The sequence below is a fragment of the Tamandua tetradactyla genome, chromosome 7 (genome assembly GCF_023851605.1).
Source record: "Tamandua tetradactyla isolate mTamTet1 chromosome 7, mTamTet1.pri, whole genome shotgun sequence".
In the NCBI taxonomy this organism is placed as follows: domain Eukaryota; kingdom Metazoa; phylum Chordata; class Mammalia; order Pilosa; family Myrmecophagidae; genus Tamandua; species Tamandua tetradactyla.
The window spans coordinates 88,381,106-88,403,367 of record NC_135333.1 but is presented as its reverse complement, the minus strand read 5'-3'; the positions used below and the strand labels follow the sequence as shown (position 1 = coordinate 88,403,367).

Genomic DNA, 22,262 nt, shown 5'->3' with positions numbered 1-22,262 from the left:
CCCTCTGCAGTCTTACCCAAGAGTAAATCTTCATGAGTTAGGGCTTTTCTGATATGAGTGAGTGCTTTAGTTATCAACGAATGGCCAGTGAGTGCCAGGCCAAAGCTTTCAGCACAGGGCTTAAGTTGGAAAGCTTTTAATAAGCACTGGGCTAGTAATAATGTAATTTTCAAGTCAATGCCATTTGAGTAAATAAAAATTTGACGAGATACCTTCTGAGAGGTATATTCATTTAAAGCAGAGTACAGAGATCTGCAGATAAAATATTTCTGATGAAAGAACTTCCACATTCTACAACAAAATGATTGCGAATACTTCTTGTTAAGCTTTGTTCTATGCTTAACGAGATATACATAGAGACAATCCGTGGAAGCATAATACTTAGCTCCTGAAAAAAACTGGCTGAGCTGGCCATTTGTCCAGTTTTTCAGAGAACTAAAGGGTTTCGGACTCTAGGGCTTAGTTCATAATTGAGACACTAAACACACACAAAAGACTAACTACATAAGTGGAAAAGAACTACAAAATTATAGAATCTTTAGTAATATAGGAACATTACTTAAGCAGCAGAAATTGAAGAAAAAGAGTATAATAAACAATGATATATTAAAGAAGAATTATAATCATATGTTAATGAAAAGACAAAATGTGATTTAAGTGGTGAGTGGGGCTTAAAGTGTCTCAATTTTGAGTAAGAACAGCAAAATGTCCTAGAAATAGATGTGGAAATCTACAGTTGATGGCATTATGGTGATTTTTATTTTCTTCTATTTTTACGTATTTTCAAAAATAACTACAATAGGAATGATTCCTCTTTAAATAGAAGGAAAAGAAAAGAAAAGCACATGATAAACTGACGCTGAAGTGTTTTATTTATATTGTTAACATTAGAAATATATAATTTTATTATGATTGCATTATATGTATAACACCTTTTTAAAAAGCAGAATCCTGGATAATACCAATAACCTTTCTTCTTGTGTTCATAGTCTATTCAGTTTGACTGACTTAATTTGTGTATTATAATAATTTTTTTACACAGAAGAGAAAAACGTGAAATTTCCACAGAAATGACGCAGCGATCTTCAGTCCATTTTTTTCCGATGAAGACATCTTCAGATGCCACAACACTGCCGCCATCACAGTCATTATCCTCTGAAATGCCTCTCGCTTACTACTTGCTCAGTTCTCAGACGAGTAGCTTAACTACACCGACAACTGGACAAAAGCCTTCTAAATCTAGTCTAATGAACCATTCCAGAACAAGAAGTAGCTATGGTAAGCAAAATGTCTAGCAAATACTTTTAGACTATTCATTTTAAAAACAAAGCATATATATTTTTTAATGTTCAGGCTTAGAGAGAAATGATTTTGCATTTTTCTTATTTAAGCTACATTTTCTCTTAGCCCAGGGTAAATAATCAGAAGTTCACAAGAAAAAAACCATGAATGCATATAAGAAACTAAACAATGCTATTCACGCTATAGTTAATGGTGGCCATTTTTCCAATAAGTAACAAGATGCAAAGGGGGACGAAAGTGTAGAGTTAGCATCCCAAAGCACAGCTAGTCAATGATTAAATGCCTCTGACTAAGGCACAGAGTTCTATAGCCAGAAGGGCCATTATAAAGATGAAGAAAGTGAAACCAACAGAAGCTTAACAAATCAGGACCATGGTCACTAAGCTAGACTGGAATGGCAATTCAGGACTTCTAGATGCCCTTTCCCTTGATTGAAACATTCTGTTATTGCTCAGATTATTAAATACTGGCAGTAAGAATGATATATCTGCATAACGTCCTTCATTTCCAAATACCTGACAAATTATTTTATAAACTTTGATTAGAAATATAGTCAGCCATAGATGAAATCAACTGACTGATAATTTAAATCCACAAAATATCCTTACGGTAACAATCATGTCAGTGCTTATTTAGCCTAAAATCTGGACAACATACTCTAGCCAAGTTGACATATGAACTTGACCATCACAAATGCACTCAACAATGCCCACACTATGGTGTATTTGTTCCTCACAATGTCAAAGGAGTTTTTCGGGTATTTTATCATGATTTACTGAAAAGACTACTGTACTTGTACACAGGAGCTAGGTCCAAACTATTTTTCCACCCACTACAATGTAAGACATTGGGTAAGGTATTGGTGTCTCCAAGTCTCATTTCCACAACTGCAAAATGGTGATTCAAATATCAACTTCAGACTTCTGGTTGTCCAAGATGGTGGAATAATATCCTCCAGGGTCCTGTTCCTGCACAGAATAGTTTTAAAACTAACAAACGCTGGAAAAGCCATCTTCCTCAAAACTCTGGAAAAAGTTAAACAGTTGCAAGTAACTTGGAAAATGCCAAGTAAAGAGAAGCACAACTTTAGAAAGGTAGACAAAGCTCATGAAAACCTTGCTAGTCTCTCTTCTACCCTCCTGGTGCTCTGTGGAGCTGATCTATACTCCCATTGTGGGTCCATAGCAGTGTACCTGAAGTAACAGAATAACCCTACATGCATATTCAGGTGTCTGTATGTTGGTTTTTAGTCTATTGGGTGGCAGACTGAAAGATTGAACTAGTGCTCTTGTCTCTGGCTTGTTTCCCAAACCTGTCCCACAGGCAGAAGCAGCTTGCAAAAACAAACGCTTTGTAAGAAACAATGAAATGAATGTCACCTAGGGCAAATAGCATCTTGGAGGGAAAGGAAATCTATTTCATAGAAAATAGAGGGAATATTCAGATTACTGTAAATGGGAGAATTTCTCAGGCCAGGAGTGAATGTAAGCACAGGACAAGGCACGGGCCCAGAACATATGGAAAGGACACTGCCCTTTCATCTCAAGCTGGTCTTCTTGAGAGGAGAGCTTAAATCTGAAGGAGAAAACCAGCTAATGCAGAACCAATTGGCAAAGGTTATGAAAAGTGGTGTTTCTGTTGTTCTTGTTGTTGTTTGCACTGGCTTGTTTGTTTTGTTAACTCTTGGCACTGAAGGAAATCTCTCATATCATTAGCTGGATACAAACCTAAAGAACAGAAAACTCACAGACTAAATCTTAGAATTAGCACTTTAAAATGTACAATGTATAACAAAAGATTACAAGACAAAGAAACATGAAATTGTGGTCCATCCAAAAGAACAAGATAAAATTCCAGAAGCCATCAACAAAGAAGATCAGACTTTGGATCCTGGATAAAGATGTTATAAAAATGATCTTTAGTAGTCTCAAAGAGATAAAGGAAAATACAGAGAAATAATTAAAGAATATGAAGAAAATGTTGATTAAACAATATGAGAATTTCAATGAAGAGACAGAAATTTGTTTTTTAAAAAAAGAGGAAAGTAATGAAATGGAAATACTGGAGTTCAAGTTCAACATAATAACTGAAAATTTAAAAATCCTTAGAGGGTTTCAACAGCAGATTAGGACTGGCAAAAGAAAGAATCAGTAAACTTGACACAAGACAGTTGAAAGGATTCAGGCTGAAGAGCAGAAAGAAAATAGAATGAAAAAAAATAAACAAAGCTTAAGAGATGTGTGGGACAGCATTAAAAATTCTAGGAAATTCATTATGTGAATCCCAGAGAGAAAGAGAATGTCATGGTCAGGTTCATGTGTCAACTTGGCCAAGTGGTGGTATCTGTTTGTCTAGTTGGGCAAGTAAGTGCTGGCCTGTCTGTTGCTATGAGGACATTTCATAGAATTAAATCATGACCACATCAGCCGATCCACAGCTGATTCCATTTGTAATCAGCCAAGAGGAGTGTCTTCTGCAATGAGTGATGCTTAACCTAATCACTAGAAGCCTTTTAAGGAGGATTCAGAAGAGACAGGCTCTCTTCTGGCTTCATTGGCGATCCTCTCCTGTGGAGTTCATCCAGACCCTCCATTGGAATTGTCAGCTTCATAGCCTGCCCTACAGATTTTGGATTCTACATTTTATGGCTATGTGAGACACTTTTATAAATTTTATATTTACAAATATTTCCTGTTGATTCTGTTTCTCTATAGAACCTTAACTAATATAATTTGGCACCAGGAGTGGTTCTTAAGAAACAGACTCTTAAAAATGGGCTTTTATGAATGGTTTTCTATTCTGACTGGACCCAAAGGCACTAAGGACTCTGATTCCCATAATCAGAATGACACTGTCTATCCATGGAGTGAGTTGGCAAAAGTGATAGTCAAAATATCACCATTCAATTCTTCTAATGCTTTACTTGTACAAAGCCAGGCTCTGAGGGATAATATTTTTGAAACCTTTGTGGAGTTTTGTGGAAATAGGAGGTATAGAGATGTTGGCTGGTTGTTGTGAGATTCACTGGATACATTAATGAGTGAAAGGGATGGGCTTAAGGCTTCAAACAAGAAGCTTAAGCACCATTTGACAGATGTAGATGTTCCTGTGTCCTGAAGGAAAATTTTATTTCCTGTAGCCATAGACTTGAGATCTCTGAAAATCAGGCTCAGAATCTTATTGTTAGAGTAGCAACTTTACAACCAAATTGAAATCTCAATCTTGCATGGTGCCTGCCGTTAAAGTTAGGGCATTGATTGGAAAGGAATAGAACCCTGAAAAATGGGATGGCGACATATGGATTGATAATGATGTTGGGGGCAAGGTTGAAACCCAAGGTCATGCTGAGTCTTCTCTAGATAACCCTGTAATGGTCTTCTCTGAGGATATGTTGCCCCACCTCCAGCCTGCCTTGAGGAGTTAGCCACCCAAACACCACCTGAAGGGATTAGCCCTAGAGCGATTAATCCTGCTTCACCAGATGAAACTGCAAATGAATGCCCTGAAGCACATGGCTTGGAAGATATTTCTAGTTCTTTTCATGACCCACCCCCACCACCCCTCATTTCTTCCAGACCTATAATAAAAGTTCCAACAGACCCTAAAGGTGAGGTACAAAGTATCACACATGAGGAGGTATGTTATACTCCAAAAGAACGGTGTGAGTTTTCCAATTTATATAGACAGAAATCAGAGGAATGTGTGTGGCAATAGATTTTAAGGTTGTGGGATAATGGTGGGAGGAATATAAGGCTGGATAAGGCTGAATTTATTGATATGGACCAACTAAGCAGAGATTCTGCATTCAGTATTATAGCTCCAAGGGTTAGAAAAGGCATTAACAGTTTGTTTGGATGGTTGGTTGAAATATGGATCAAAAGATGGCTGACATTACCTGAGGTTGAAATGCCAGAACTGCCCTGGTATAATGTAGATAAGGAGATCCAGAGGCTTAGAGAGATTGGAATGTTAGAGTGGATTTCTCATGCAAAGCCTGCTCTTACACCCCAGGAATGTCCGGAGGATGTACCTTTTACCAGAACAGTAAGAAATAAATTTGTGAGACTAGCACCATCATTCCTGAAGAGCTCTATAGTTGCATTTCTCTGTAGGTCAAATATTACTGTGGGAACTGCTGTCACTGAATCCTTAAATACAATGGGGATGAGCAGATCCTGAGTTGGTAGAAGTCAGGTGGCAGCACTTAATCTCCAAAGATAGGGTGGATGTGGCTATTATAATAGACAGCAAACTCAAAACAGTAGTCAAAATAATCTGATGCACAGAGATTTGTGGCATTAGCTAGTTAATCATAGGGTACTATTCTAATTTGCTAGCTGCTGGAATGCAATATACCAAAACCGGAATGGCTTTTAACAAAGGAAATTTAATAAGTTGCAAGTTTACAGTTCTAAGGCCAAGAAAATGTCCCAATTACAACAAGGCTATAGTAATGTCCAATCAAAGGCATCCAGGGAAAGATACCTTGGTTCAAGAAGGCCGATGAAGTTCAGGGTTTCTCTTTCATCTGGAAAGGCACATGGCGAACGCAGTCAGGGCTTCTCTCTCAGCTGGAAGGGCACATGGCAGTCACGGCGTCATCTGCTAGCTTACTCTCCTGGCTTCTGGTTTCATGAAGCTCCCCGGGAGGCATTTCCCTTCTTCATCTCCAAAGGTCACTGGCTGGTGGACTCTCTGCTTCGTGGTGCTGCAGCATTCTCTGCTCTCTCTGAATCTCTCCTTCTCCAAAATATTTCCTCTTTTATAGGATTTCAGAAACTAATCAAGACCCACTCAAATGGGTGGAGACATGTCATCCCCTAATCCAGTTTAACAACCATTCTTGACTAAATCACATCAACCAGGGAGATGATCCAATCAGTTTCAAACATATGGTGTTGAATACAGATTATTCTACCTTATGAAATGGGACTTATATTAAAACATGGCTTTTCTTAGGGGGCACACTTCCTTTCAAACCAGCACAGGTACCTAGAAATACAATAGAAGGGACAGTCTACTAAATTCTTGTTTGAGCTGTATAAACAAAAGAGTTCTAGGTCAAGTGAACAGAAGTTTAACCTGAATTACAAAAACACAGAGTCACAGCCCTTTAATCAATTTCCAGACTTGAGACAATTTACAGACCCAGAGCCCCTTGAACGAAGGGGAGGCCAGGTCCTGTTGGGGGAGAACTCTGTTACACTGCCACAAATTTATATGGTTAATCTTCCTCTAAGCCTTCCCCAAGGACACTGACAGTCTTTTACCAGGGTAACTGTGCATTGGGGAAAAGGAAATGATTTGATATTTCCAGGATTATTAGACACTGGTACAGAAGTGACATTAATTCCAAGGAACCCAAAACATCACTCTGGTCCACCAGTCAAAGTGGGTTGCTTATGGAGGCCAGGTGATCAATGGAGTTTTAGCTCAGGTCCATCTAACAGTGGGTCCAGTGGACCCCCAGACCCATTCTGTAGTTATTTTCCCAGTTTCAGAATGTATAATTGGAATAGACATACTGAGCAACTGGCAGAATCTGCACACTGGCTCTCTAACTCATGCAGTGACGGCTATTATGCTGGGAAAGGCCAAGTGGAAGCCACTAGAACTGCCCCTACCTAGCAAAATAGTAAATCAGAAACAATACTGGATTCCTGGAGGGATTGCAGAGATTATTGCCACTCTTAAGGACTTGAAGGATGCAGGAGTGGTGATTCCCACCACATCCCCATTCAACTCTCCTGTTTGGCCTATGCAGAAAACAGATAGGTCTTGGAGAATGACAGTGGATTATCATAAGCTCAACTAGGTAGTAACTCCAATAGCAGCTGCTGTTCCAGATGTGATATCATTGCTTGAGCAAATCAATGTATCCTGTGGTACCTGGTATGTAGATATTGATCTGGCAAATGCTTTTTTCTCAATAGCTGTTAGTAAGGAACACCAAAAACAGTTTGCTTTCAGCTGGCAAGGTCAGCAATATACTTTCACTATCCTACCTCAGGGGTATATCAACTCTCTGGCCCTATGTCATAATCTTGTCCACAGGGAACTTGATCATTTCTCCCTCCACAAGACATCACACTGGTCCATTATATTGATGATCTCATGTTGATTGGACCTAGTGAGAAAGAAGTAGCAACTACTCTAGACTTACTGGTAAGGCATTTGTGTGGGAGATAAATCCAACAAAATCATAGAGACCTTCCACTCAGTGAAATTTCTAGGTGTTCAGTGGTGTGGGGCATGTCAAGATATCCCTTTTAAGGTGAAGGATAAGTTGCTGCATCTGGCCCCTCCCATGACCAAGAGTCACAATACTAGTTGGTCTCTGGATTTTGATGGCAACATATTCCTCATTTGGATGTGCTGCTCTGGCCCATTTATTGAGTGACCAGAAAAGCTGCTTTATTTTGAGTGGGGACCTGAACAAGAGGAGACTCTGCGACAGGTCCAGGCTGCTGTACACGCTGCTCTGCCACTTGGACCATATGATCCAGCACATTCAATGGTGCTGGAAGTGTCAGTGGCAAATAGAGATGCTGTTTGGAGCCTTTGGCAGGCCACTATAGGAGAATCACAACACAGACCCTTAGGATTTTGGAGCAAAGCATTATCATCTGGTGCAGATAGCCACTCTCCTTGTGAGAAACAGCTTTTGGCCTGCTACTGGGCCTTAGTAGAGACCAAATGCTTAACCTTGGGCCAAGTTACCATGAGACCTGAATTGCCTATCATGAGCTGGGTGTTGTCTGGAAATGGGAGTGGAACTACTCGCTATTACCCCTAGTGATCCACTGTGAAAATGTTTGCTTCCTGTCCCTGCAACCCTGAACTCTGCTGGTCTTCAGGTTTTAGTTCCAAAAGGGGGAGTGCTTCCACCAGGCGAAACAACAACGATTCCATCAAACTGGAATCTAAGACTGCCACCTGGTCACTTTGGGCTACTCATGCCCCTGGATCAATAAGCCAAGAAGGGGGTTACATTATTGGCTGGGGTGATTGATCCTGACTATTGGGGGAAATAGGACTACGACTACACAATGGAGGTAAAGTAGAGCAGAAAAATTGCAAAGACCAACCAGCAAAATGGCAGAAAAAAGTCCTGCATTATGAGTTACTTTAAATGGAAATTGAACAATGTACTCTTAAACAACCAATGGGTCAAAGAAGAACTCATAAAGGAAATTAGGAAATACAATAAGATGAAAGAAAAGGAAAACATGACATACCAAAATTTCCGGGATTCAGCAAAGGCAATACTGAGAGGAAATTTTATAGCCCCAATGCTTACATTAAAACATAAAAATGTAAAACAAGAGAATTAACCTCAATGGAGGATCTGGAAAAGGAAGAGCAAAGTTAAATCCAAAATGAGCAGAGAGAACAGACTAACAAAGATTAGAGTACAGATAAATAAAATAGAGAAAAAAGCAAAGGAGAGACTGAGCAAAACCAATAGTTAGCTCTTTGAATAGGTCAATAAAATTGAGAAATTCTTAGCTAGATTGGCAAAGGAAAAAAGAGGATGTGAATAACTAAAACTAGAAATGGGAGGGGGACAATTACTATGACCCAACAGAAATAAAAAAGATTACAAGGATATAAGAAATGATAAGAGCAAAACAGAACTTATACCCTTATAAGAAATTACATAACCTAGATGAAATGGTCAAATTCTTAGAACACACAAATACCTATACTGACTCAAAAAGAAATAGAAGGGGTGGGCCACAGTGGCTCAGCAGGCAGAGTTTTCACCTGCCATGTTGGAGACCCGGGTTTGATTCCCAGTGCTTGCCCATGCCAAAAAACAAGCAAACAAATAGAAGTACCCAATAGACCAATAAAAATTAAAGTGATTGAAGCAGTAATCAAAAATTTCCCAACAGAGAAAAGTCTAGGACCTGTGGCTTCATTTGGCAAATTTTACCAAACATTCCAATTATTAATACCAATCCTACACAAACTCATCCAAAAATTAAAGGGGGAAGGAGCACTTCCTAACTCATTGTGATGTCAATATCATCCTAATACCAAAGCTAGATAAAGATACCAGAAAAAAAAAAGAAAATTACAAACCGATACCTGTTATGCATATAGCTGCAAATATCTCCAAATAAATACAAATGAACCAAATCCAATAGCACATTAAAATAATCACGTACCATTGTCAAGTGGAATTTATCCCAGGTATAAGGGTAGTTCAACATAAAATCAATATATGTAAAACATCACATTAATATGATCAAGGAAAAAATTACATGACCATCTCAACTGATTCATAAAAGGCATTTTACAAAATCCAGCACCCCTTCTTGCTAAAAACACCAAGAAAACCAGGAATAGAATTAAACTTTCTCAGCATGATAGAGGTCATATATGAAATCCCATTAACATCAGTGGTGAAAGATTGAGTGCTTTCCACCTAATATGAGGAACAAAACAAGGATTTCCACTGTCACCACTGTTTTCTTTGGATATTGTACTGGAAATTCTAGACAAAGCAATTGGGTAATAAAAAGAAATAAAAGTTTCTTTTTCTTTCCAAATCAGAAAGGAGGAAGTAAAACTTTCCCTATTTGCAGAAACATGACCCAATTAAAAAGAGAATCGTAGAAAAATACACAACAAAGCTACGGGAGCTAAAAAACAAATTCAGCAAAGTGGCAAGGTATAAGATCAATCTAAAGAAGAAATCAAGAAAAAATCCATTTACAATAGCAACTAATAGAAATGTATAGGAACAAATATATCCAAGTATGTAAAGAACTTGTACACCGAAAACTGCAGGAAGATGGTGGTGTAGGGAGGTGTGGAATTTAATTAGTCCTCTACAGCAGCTAGTAAATAGCCAGGAACTCTCTGGAACTACTGTTTGGGGGACATGTGTGACTGGACACACATCATATTCCAGTCTGAAATGGGAGGAAGGACTGAGATCACAGTACAGAACTATAAGTAAAGCCCCCAAACTGTGCAGGCTGGTGCCACTCCCCCACTGGCATGGCAGGCTGTGTTGGAGATACTTCTCCAAGGGAAAAAGCAGTACCTACTAGGAGCAAGGGAGGATAGCTCAACCAAGCTCCAATTGTGGTTTTAATTTACAAATTCACACTACTGAATATAGCATCTGAGCTCAGATGAACCCAGAGCAAGCAGGAAAGGAACCCTGAGGTCGCTCCTGGCAGAGAGCAGGTGGGGTTGATTGAAGGGGGGAAATAAAGGCTTTTGGAGTCAGCTGAACTCAGAATACTGGAAAAAGGCAGTACCCCAAGAAAAGGGGCACATAGAGCAGGTAACAACTCTGGTTCTTGAGTGGCATACCTTGGGGGGTGGAGACTGGCTCTGAAAAGGAAGTTTTTAAAAACTATTCTTAGTAACTCATTACAGAAAGCCTTAGGAATTTTCAATTCTCAGCACTGACCCATGTAGCACAGAGTAAGATAGGTCTGAGGACAAATAAACTAATCATGTGAGGCAGAAAATTTCTTAAAGAGCATATCTTTCCCAGAAAATGGAGGAGTGGGCCCAGCTCAGGTGGTAACTCTTATTAAGAGACTTCAGACCCCAGGGACTAGAAAACAGAAACAGCTTAACCAGCCCTATCTCAGTCACACCCCTGTCAGGGACAGGGCAGTTCAGAATTAAAGACACCACACCACTTTATGCTGGTGGGGAGCTCTGGGCTAGCAAGCACCAGCTGCTTGGAAGGCTAGGAAAAGCCGAGAATCTAGAGGCTTCACAACCTGCTGGATCTCATCCTCAGGGAAATTCAATATCATTATACCCTTTTCCTGAGACCTGGACCTTTCTGGTCTGAGAAAACCTGATTGGGGTTAGTCATATATGGGGAGACCCTCCTCAAAAAAAAGGTTCCATATGGGCAGAGCAAGAATCAGAAAAACAAGAGCTGAAAAAGTATTATCCATCAAACAGAAGTCATGCTAGACATTTAGAATAAGTTGAACTGAATGCCAAAGAACAGTTAGAACAAAGCCAACCAACAAGAAAACCCTATGCAAAAGAGTGAAAAAAAAAAAAAAAAACTCCAGAATAAACTAATCAAAGAAATTAGATGCCCAGATACCAGCAAAAATTATGAGTCATGCCAGGAAAAAAAAGATATGGCCCAGTCTGAGGAACAAGCTAACACATTAAATGAATGACAGGAGTTGAAACAACTAATTAAGGCTGTTCAAACAAACATACCAAATAAACTAAAAAATAAAGTCAATGAGTTGAGGGAAGATATGGCAAAAGAGATGAAGACCATAAAGAAGACATTGGTGGCCATAAAGAAGAACTTGAAAGCTTGAAAAATAAAGTGGTAGAACTTATGAGAATAAAGGCACAATAGAAAAGATGAAAAATAGCACAATAGAAAAGATGAAAAATACAGTGGAGACTTACAACAGCAGATTTAAAGAGGCAGAAGAAAGGATTAGTGACCTAGAGGACAGGACATCTGAAATCCTACACACAAAAAGAACAGATAGGGGAAAGAATGGAAAAATATGAGCAGGGTTTCATGGAATTGAATGTCAAAATGAAGCACGTGTTATGGGTGTCCCAAAAGGAGAAAAAAAAGGGAAAGGGGGCAGAAAAAATAATGGGGGAAATAATCCCTGAAAATTTCCCATCTCTTATGAAAGACATAAAATTACAGATCCAAGAAATACAGCATATCCCAAATGGAATAGATCTAAGACCGACTCCAAAAACACCATTCAGATTGTCAAATGTGAAAGACAAAAACGGAATTCTGAAAGCAGCAAGAAAAAAATGATCCATCACATAAAAGGGAAGGTCAATAAAACTATGGGTGGATTTCTCATCAGAAGCCATGTGTTCTAGTTTGCTAGCTGCCGGAATGCAACACACCAGAGACGGATTGGCTTTTAATAAAAGGGGATTTATTTTGTTGGTTCTTCAGAGGAAAGGCAGCTAACTTTCCACTGAGGTTCTTTCTTACGTGGAAGGCACAAGATGGTCTCTGCTGGTCTTCTCTCCAGGCCCCTGGGTTCCAACAACTTTCCCCGGGGTGACTTCTTTCTGCATCTCCAAAGGCCTGGGCTGAGCTGCAAGTGCTGAGATGAGGAATGCCAAGCTGCTTGGCTGTGCTACATTGCGTTCTCTCATTTAAGCACCAGCCAATTAAGTCAAAACGTCACTCATTGCAGCAGACACGCCTCCAGCCGACTGCAGATATAATTAGCAACAGATGAGATTCACCTACCATTGGCTCATGTCCACAGCAACAGAACTAGGTTCTTCACCTGGCCAAGTTGACAACTAATCTAACTACCACACCATGGAAATGAGAAGGCAATGGTATGATATATTTAAGATATTGAAAGAGAAAACTGCCAAACAAAAATTCTATATCTGGCAAAACTGTCTTTCAAAAGTGAGGGAGAGGGTGGTGCAATGGTGGCTCAGTGGCAGAATTCTCACCTGCCATGCCAGAGCCCGAATTCAATTCCTGGTGCTTGCCCATGTGAAAAAAAATAAAAGGAGAGAGAGGTGGTTCCGAGGTAGAACACTCACCTGCCATGCAGGAGACCCAAACTCAATTCCCGGAACATGCACCCCCCCCCCCCCAAAAAATGAGGGAGAGTTTAAAATATTTTCAGACAGATACTGAGAAAGTTTCTGAACAAGAGACATGCTCTACAAGAAATACTAAAGGGAGCACTGCTGGAGATAGGAAACAACAGGAGAGTGAGGTTTGGAGAAGAGAACAGAAATGAAGACCATCAGTAAGAGTACAGGATAAAGTCATGATGCATGCAGCAATATGGATGAACCTTGAGGATATTATCTAGAGCGAAATTAGCCAAAAACAAAAGAACAAGTACTGTATGATCTGACTATTATGAACTAAAATTAATGAGCAAATTTTTACACTTAAAGTTGAGAATTCAGTTTCTCAGGAGGTAGAACAAGGATAGAGATTGGGCATTTGTTGCCGAAGGTATACAAAATGTTCGATAGGATTGATTGAAAAGATCCAGAAATTGATAACACAAGACTATCTGATGGGAGCACAATAATATAAGTACACTGAACAAAGCTGAGTGTGAGTGTGGTTGAAAGGGGAAGGCAGAGAGCATGTATGACACTAGAAGGAAAGATAGAGGATAAAGACGGGGATTGTAAAACTTAGTGAAACATACAATGGACAAAGATGGTGATTAAATGTACAAAGAAGAATGTTTTTACATGAGTGAGAACAAACAAATGTCAACATTGCAAGGTGTTGAAAATGGGATGGTATGTGGAAAAAACACAATCAATGGAAACTAGGGTCTATAGTTAACAGTAACATTGTAATATGCTTTCATTAAATGTAACAAAGGCAAAATACCCAAGCTAAATGTCAATAAGGGGGGCATATTGGGTATGGGTATGGGATTCTTGGTGGTGGTGGTAGTGTTTCTCCTTTTTATTTTCTTTTATTATCATTTTTTCTGAAAGAAATGGAAATGTCCTCATGTAAATTGTGGTGGTGTAGGTATAACAGTGTGATTATACTGAAAACCACTGATTGTTTATTTACGATGGATTGTATGGTGTGTGAATAAAACTTTTAAAATAAACAGAAAGATACAAGTGCTGGAGAAAATCTGGAGAGAGAGATATACCTATTCACTATTGGCAAGGAAGTAGAATGGAACAGCCCTTCTGGATGGCAGTGTGATGGCTGCACAGGAGACTGGAACCCTGTTATTAGGTATATGCTTGGAAGAACTGAAAGCAGGGACATGAATGGTTATTTGCACACTAGTTTTTATGGTGGCAGTATTCACAGTTTGCAATGGATTGAGGTGGCCTAAGGGTACATTAACTGATGAATGGAAGGGTGAACTGTGCTGAATATATACAATGGAATATTGAGTGGCTACAAGAAGGAATGAAGTTGTGGGGCATGCAACGAGGTGAATGAATCTTGAGGACAGTATGTTGAATGAAATGAGACAGAAACTACAAGACAAACATTAAAATGCCTCACTAATAAGGACTAGCTACAATGTGCAAGCTCTGGTAATTAAATTCAAGAGTATAGGTTATCAGGGGAAGGCTTTTGTAAAAGTTCCCAGATTGTAAACTGTTATAGCATCTCAACTATTCCTGAGTTGTAATGATTATTTGTAAATTCTGAGATGCTGATCTCTTCGTATATAACTTGATCATGCCCTGGAACTTTGGATATCTGTATGACATCTGAGATTCAGAACTAGAGTTCTGTAGCAATGAAAATCAGTATAACCCCATACACCAACTGCTATAAAGCTGAAAACAAGATCAGACTTCAATTACAGATGAATAAAGCTAAGAGTAAGTTAGGACTAAGGTAAATCAGACTAAACAGTAAAGGATAATATTGACTGTGTTTTAAAACTTAACCTTCTGTGTGAGACCAAAGGAAGAGATGTTTATTTGGTGCAAAATTTATATTTTTGGTGCACACAATCTAACTTGTATGGTCTGTTTATTCAAACATCGAAATTACATGCAATCTTGAATAGGGAGTGAGATCTTATTCGTTTGTACAGGTTTGTGTGCTGTCCTGATACATCCCAGGGTAATTTGAGCAGAAAATAAAACAGTATTTGCCAAGTCCCCTTGAGAGACTTGGAAAAAAGTGTAAATATTAAACTTCACCAGTTGGGGAATTCCTGATAGTCTCACAAGCATTGGGGACTACTATTTAATAGCTTGCCTTTATGAATCTTACTCCTGCAAAGAAGAAGCTAAACCAACTTATAATTATGTCTGAGTCATCTCCAGAGAACATCCTTTGTGGCTCAGGTGTGGCCTCTCTCTCTATGCCAGCTCTGCAGATAAACTTATTGCCCTCCCCCCCTACATGGGACATGTCCTTCATGGGTGTAGCATGAGATATGACTCCTGGGGTGAGTCTGGACCTGGTGTTGGGGACTTAAGAAAGACTTCTTGACCAAAATGGAGAAGAGAAATGAAATAAAATAAAATTTCAGTGGCTGAGAGATTTCAAATAGAGTTGAAAGGTCATTCTGAGGTTATTCTTATGCATTACATAGATACCCCTTTTTAGTTTTTAGTGTATTAGAATAGCTAGAAGGAGATACCTGAAACTGTTGAACTGTGATTCAGTAGCCTTTATTATTGAAGATGATTGTATAACCATATAGCTTTTTGGTGTGATCATGTGATTGTGAAACACTTGTTACTTACACTCCCTTTATCCAGTGTATGGAGAGATGAGTAAGAAATTAAAGACAAAAATAAATAAATTATAGCAGAGGATAAGGGGTATGGGATGTTTTGGGTAGATTTATTTTTATTTTTTAATTTTTATTTGTATTGTTTTTGGAATAATGAGCATATTCAAAATTTATTGTGGGGTGATAAATGCACAACTGTATGATTATTCTGTGAACCACTGATTGTACAGTTTGAATGATTATATGGTATGTGAAAATATCTCAATAAAATTGCATAAAAAATTTAAAAAGAAAACTAAAGAACATTGTTTAAAGAAATCAAAGACCTAAATAAATAGACGGACCATCACATTTACAGATTGGAAGACAAAACTCTTTTAGGATGTCAAGTATACCCAAAGTGAATTACAGATCCAACACAATGCCAGCAAAAATTCCAAAACCTTTCTTGGCAGAAATGAAAAGCCAATAATCAAATTTATATGGAATATTAAGGGGCCCCAAATAGCCAAACTTTCTTAAAAAAGAAGAACATAATTTGAGGACTCACAGGTCTCAATTTAAAAACTTATTACAAAGCTACAGTAATCAAAACAGCATAGCACAAGGATAGATGTTTAGACCAATGAAATCAAAGTGAGAATTCAAAAATAAACCCATGTTATCTATAACCAGTTGATTTTTTACTTGGATACCAATCAGCAAATTAAGAAAGAATAGTCTCTTCAACAAATGGTAATGGGATAACTGGATATCCATATGGTAAAGAGTGAAGATGAACCCCTACCTCACACCATATACAAAACTTAACTTGGATCAAAACTGTAAATATAAGAACCAAGACTATCAAAATCCTAGAACTAATCATATGGAGGCATCTTCAGGACCTTGTGTTAGGCAATGGTTTCTTAGACACTATGCCAAGTTCATGATCAACAAAAAGTAGATTAATGTGGCTTCATCAAAATTGAAAACTTTTGGGCATCAAAGGACATCATCATGAAAGTAAAAGACAACTTACAGAGTGAGAGAAAATATTTGGAAAACACATTTCCAATAAGGGCTCAATATCCAGAATAAATAAAAAATCCTACAGCTCAACAACAAAAAAAGAACCCAATTTAAAATAGCCAAAAGACTTGAATATTCTTCAAAATATATATATATTTAAAAATTGTATGAAAATATGTTCAACATCACTAGTCATAGAGGAAATGCAAATCCATACGACCATGAGATAGCATCTCACACCCAATAAAGTGGCTGCTATTTAAAAACAGAACAAACAACAACAGAAAAAAAAAATAGCAAGTGTTGTAGATGATATGGAGAAATATGAACATTTGTTCATTTTTGGTGGGACTGTAAAGACTTGCAGTTTTCCAATTCCTCAGACAGATAAGGAAAGAATTATTATATGACTCAACAACCCACTTCTAGGTATATACACCAAAGAATTGAAAACAGGGATTCAAGCAGATGCTTTTACTTTAGTGTCCATAGCAGCATTATTTTCAATAGCTAAAAGTTGGGAACAACTCAAGTTTTTCAACAGATGAATGGATATACAAATGTGATATATCTGTAGAATGGAATATTATTCAGCCGTAAAAAGGGGAAAGTTCTGATACAGCTACAAGATGGATGAAACTTAAAAACATTATTGGAAGTGAAGCCAGACACAAAAAGACATATAATGTATTCCATTTATATAAGCAAATCCATAGAAACAAAAAATAGAGTATAAATTACCAAATAGGGGCAGAAGGCAATGGCAATTTGCTTCTTAATGGGTTGAGTATGTTTGGTGCAATGGAAATATGGGAAATAGTAGTGATGGCTGCACAGTGTTGTGAATGTAATTAATGTCACTGAATTGTCCGATTAAAAAATGGTTTAAAAAGGCCAAAAAATTTTTGTAAGAGAAGAGACAGAAGTTTTTAAAAAAAAAAAAATGGTAGGAAAAACACCCCCAATACCATTTTGTGTCTCCATTTTCCTCTACCATCTTATGTTTAGGAAAATTTTTCCAAAAAACTCCTTAGTTTACGCTGGCTTTTATGCAGTGATCAAAACCCATGTGCTTAAAAATACAAATAAAAAATTTAGATGCAGAGAGGGAAGACTTTCCATGATTTTTTATATCATCATGCATTTGAATGAAACTGTGAAAGCTCCAAGTGTTGGAGGACAGCTAAATATAGTGCCTTCCCCTTGCAAAATAAGTGCTGAGTTTAGATGTCTTCTCTTTCAGGTACTGTAGATTTTGCTTCTGCAAATAGACATCTGGGTCCATTGAAACTTATTTCTATCTCTACTTCTCTAGATGAAATAACAACTTGAACCAAAATTAATGTCTTCTTTCCTTTTGGAATACAAACACTTTCAGGTCTCAAAATGAACGGTGGAGAAGGATATTGTATATTTTCTTTTCCCAAAAGAATTTATGAATTTAAATACTCATTTGACTGGAATGAACTAATTTAATTTTAAAGTTCCTTCTAAACATAATATTTTGAGGATTCCTATCCTTCTTTTACCTTGTTTTGATTTTGTTTAAGATAACAAGAATCTAAAGCAAACTTTAGTTCACTCTGATGAGTTTGGACCACCAGGTTCTCATGGTAAACAAAATCCCAGTGTTGTAATAATAGCTACAATTTATTGAGTACATGCAAAATACCAGACATCACACAACGCACTAAACATTATCTTCAGTCCTCTGGTTCCTTACACAAGTAGTATTTTATGTAGAGGAAAAGTGACCACTTCACTGTCCTACCTCTTTGTAGTGTAGCTGTCTCTTCAGACATGTTTCTAGACTTATGCAGCATGGTTCTTCCTGTAAAAACTCATGAAACCTATTTAGTATTTGAATCTTATTAATGAGAGTCTCAAAAGGGCAAACTTCTGAGAAAATATTAGAATCTGATTAGGCATTGCTTTATCTTTCTAATAAAGTATTAAACTAAACTTCCTCTAATCAGTTAAAATACTTTCTTAGAAAAATAAAACAATGCCTACACAGATTCTACGGAAGTTTAGGTCTTTACCTGGCAAAATAATTAACTGTTGGTAGGAAAGGACTCATCCGAAGCTTTAATTTTTGGCTAGCAATTTAAGAAGAATAGCTAATACGAAATAGTATAAAGCCATATGTATATATATCATGTTCAAATTTAAGAGACTCAGATGTATCTACTCAAATGCTTATGGTGCTTCTACTCGTACAACTAATGAGTTTAATAGTCACTATGATAATATAATTGATAGTTTAATATAACTAGTAATCTCTAGGAATTCAGTAGTCACTAATAATATTCACTTACTGGTTGCTGTTTAATAGATTTGGTTTTAGAATTTCTCATTATCCTATTTGAGAATTTGGCAGTGACAGTAAAATGTACAAAGAAAAAAAATACCCTTGCCTCTGTTAAAAAAAAAAGTATAAAGAATAGAATTTTGTAGAAGCAGAGAAAAAAGATAATTGTTTTGTGTTCTTCTAATGTTCTTTCATTTACTTCTCTCTCTGTTGCTGCCCTCTTCTGTTTCTCTGAAAGGAATTAACAATTTGGTAGTTTCAAAGAAACAGCCCTTGTTGGACTTTGCTCCTGAAACAGCTGTGATTGGGGAAGGAGAAGACTATTTCCATTCCCTCTTTGGTGACTCAAAGAAACTTGCAAGCACCAGCCATGTTGAGAAAAGTTGGAAGCACTTTTCTATGATTCTTGAAGAAGAGGACAGATTTAGATCCAGGTATATATTCTATTTGAACTATTTAATATCTTCTGTTGGAGTAGGACTCATAAATCAGTAAGAAATAAAGTACTAATCGGCTGTTAGGTCCATGATTTCATCTAAAACCCTAATCAGTTCCCTTTCTTCTGCCTAACTTGAGTTTAATTTGTTTTTCTTTTTCTAGTTTTTTAAGGTGGAAACTTATATCACTTATTTAATACCTTTTTTCTCTTCTGAAATAGGCATTCAGTGCTATGAATTTTCCCCTTTTATGGCTTTAGTGGCACCCATGAATTTTGATATGTTGTATTTTCATTCAGTTCAAAATACTTTCTAATTTACATTTTTAATTTTTTCTTTGGTCCTTGGGTAATTGAGAGATAGTCTATTTAATACCCAAACATTTGGGGATTTTCCAGATTATCTGTTTTGTTTGATTTCTAATTTAATTTCATTATGATCAGAGAAAATATTTTGCACGTCTTGAATCCTTTTACATTTATTGAGATTTATTTTCTGGCTGGGATATTGTCTATCTTGGTAACCGTTTTGGGTGCCCTTGAACAGTGTGTGTTTACTGCTGCTGTTGAGTGGAATGTTCCCTGTCAAGCAGGTCAAGTTGGTTGACAGTGTTGAGTGTCTAATACTAACCAACTACAGTGTTTTTGCTGATTTTCTATCTACTTGTGCTGTCAATTATTGAGACAGGTGTATTAAAATCCCTGACTATAGATGTGGATTTGTCAACTTCTTGCAATTCTATCAGTTTTTGCTTCAATTATTTTGAGGTTCTGTAATTAGGTGCACAAACATTTAAAAGTTAGGATTTTCACAATTGATTTTTGAATAAATTGTGACAATGAACGTACAGCTATATGATGATACTGTGAACCACTGATTGTACAATTTGGATGATTATATGGTATGTGAATATATATTAATAAAATTGCATTTAAATAGTTAAAAAAGCTTTAAGATTTTGTCATTTTGATGAGTTGATCCCTTTATTATTATTATTATTATATATATATATTTTTAACATGGGCAGGCACTGGGAATCAAACCCAGGTCCTCGGGCATGGCAGGCAAGCACTTTTACCTGCTGAGCCACTGTGGCCCGCCCGATCCCTTTATTGTTATGAAAAGACTTTATCTCTGGAATTATTCTTTGCTCTCAAATCTATTTTATCTGATATTAATATAGCCACTCTAGCTTTTTTTTTTACTAGTGTTAGTGTCGTATATCTTTTTACATCTAACTTGACATCGTTGATCAATGCCCAATGTCTTGAAAACAATTGTTTCATAAGTCTTTTCCAGTTTTTTAATAGTATCAGATGGGAGGATGAATCTAGTTCTTGTTATTCCATCTTGGCTGGAAGCAGAAGCCAATTTTCAATTGTGTGGTTTTCAATCAAATCTATTTATTTCTTTCCTACTACCACCCATCATCTCAAAGGATCTGATTAATATTGCCAGCAGGGAAATAAAAGAGTTGGGAAGGAAACAGGAAACAAAGTGAAGATATGATTAGAATGTTCATTAGTTATGCACAATTTCATTGCTTACTCCAAGACTTTGTGTATCTGCCTCAGGAATGATCAAACTATATTTAGCAGGTCACCTTTCTATCATCCTCCACTGCTACCCCGGGCAATTTTGCATTTTATGGGTTCAGAGTTCAGATGATAGAAAGCTCTGGACTGAGCTGGGCCTCACCTTAGCAACAACTACATGAAAATCGCAGGTCGAGGTTTTGTATCTAATTATATTTCCAAAGGACCCTAATTTGGACCAAGCCCTACTTTTTCTTCCCTTAGATGATTTAGAACCTGGTAATAGTGATGTACAAATTTACCTCTCCATTACATTAAAGATAAATCACCAAAAGCTCCAGGTGTTACGGCGCTTCTCTTGTAGTACCCATTGACAAAATCAAGTTCTCTGTATTTTAAACCCTGAGGCAGTCTTAAATGCTCCAACCTATCCTCCCCCACCCCAGGACCAAACCACAACCCACAACCTCAATGACAATTTTCACAGAGGATATTAGGTAGATAATTAAAAAAAAAAAAAAACTGAAACTTTAAAGATAATTTCAGAAAACTTCAGAAAGGCAGATAAATATTATGGAGCTGTAAAGGAGAACTTGGCAACTAGGTAAATCAGTGTTTAAATTATGAAAAGTGACTGTTTTTTAAAGTAACAAAGCCACATGTCAATTCTTTTTTTTACAAGTCAAGCATATGCCAAACTATTGACAGAGTGATTGGGACAGCACTCTCCATTCTCAGTCAATCACAGATTATAAGCAGAGATCTCAAGTCACTTTCCTACTAAAGATAAATGGGGAGGCTTATAGTTAAGAGAAAAAAGATAAATACTTTAGGCTGTATGCTAACATTTAAGTAGCCCTACCTTTAAATTTCCATGTATTATGCCAAGTATTATCCTATTACTATAGGCCTAATATCAAATGGAAAGCAAGTAAAGTGACCATCCCAGATATGGACAATATTTTTTTCTTTAAAACAAGCTAATTTATTCTTCTTTTGTGCATAAAATAAATTTTAAAATTAAAGAGTAAACAATTCTTTAGAATTATAAAAAATTTCCAAAAAGCAACTGTATGTATCCAATTACATGTGTGATAACAAGAGCTAGCTAAGCTGTTGAGGGTCTGATTTATTTAAAAACAAAACGCAAAATAGTGCTCTTATCCCTAAGCAGAAAAAAAAATTTGAAAACAGAAAGATATTCTGTCAAAAAATAAACACCTCATGGAAGATTCAGTAACATTAAGAATGGGGATGACAGAGGAATTCCAGAGAATGTCAATAAGAAGAGTAAACTATTACATTCACAATTTAGTTAGACCCATAATAATAACTTAAGGGAAAAGCACTTGGCATATAAATTGTTCAGAAGTGAAGCTCTACAAAAGAGGCAATACATAAGGGCAGTGGTGTAAGAGGTGAGATCACATTTTGAAGGCAATTTGGTTTC

The 22,262-nt window shown here is 37.1% G+C and overlaps 1 protein-coding gene across 8 annotated transcripts in view; it reads left to right on the top strand.

The window, feature by feature from the left end:
* Window positions 1–22,262, top strand: part of LMNTD1 (lamin tail domain containing 1) — a 72,242-nt gene that overhangs the window by 1,500 nt on the left and 48,480 nt on the right. For all 8 annotated transcript variants that reach the window (XR_013179594.1, XM_077170338.1, XM_077170336.1 and 5 more), the window contains 2 exons: window positions 1,043–1,278; window positions 19,079–19,274. Coding sequence is in view for 7 of the 8 variants with exons in the window: in XM_077170338.1 (XP_077026453.1) it covers window positions 1,043–1,278; window positions 19,079–19,274 (432 nt within the window). In the remaining variant the exon portion in view is untranslated. The remainder of the gene's footprint in view (window positions 1–1,042; window positions 1,279–19,078; window positions 19,275–22,262) is intronic.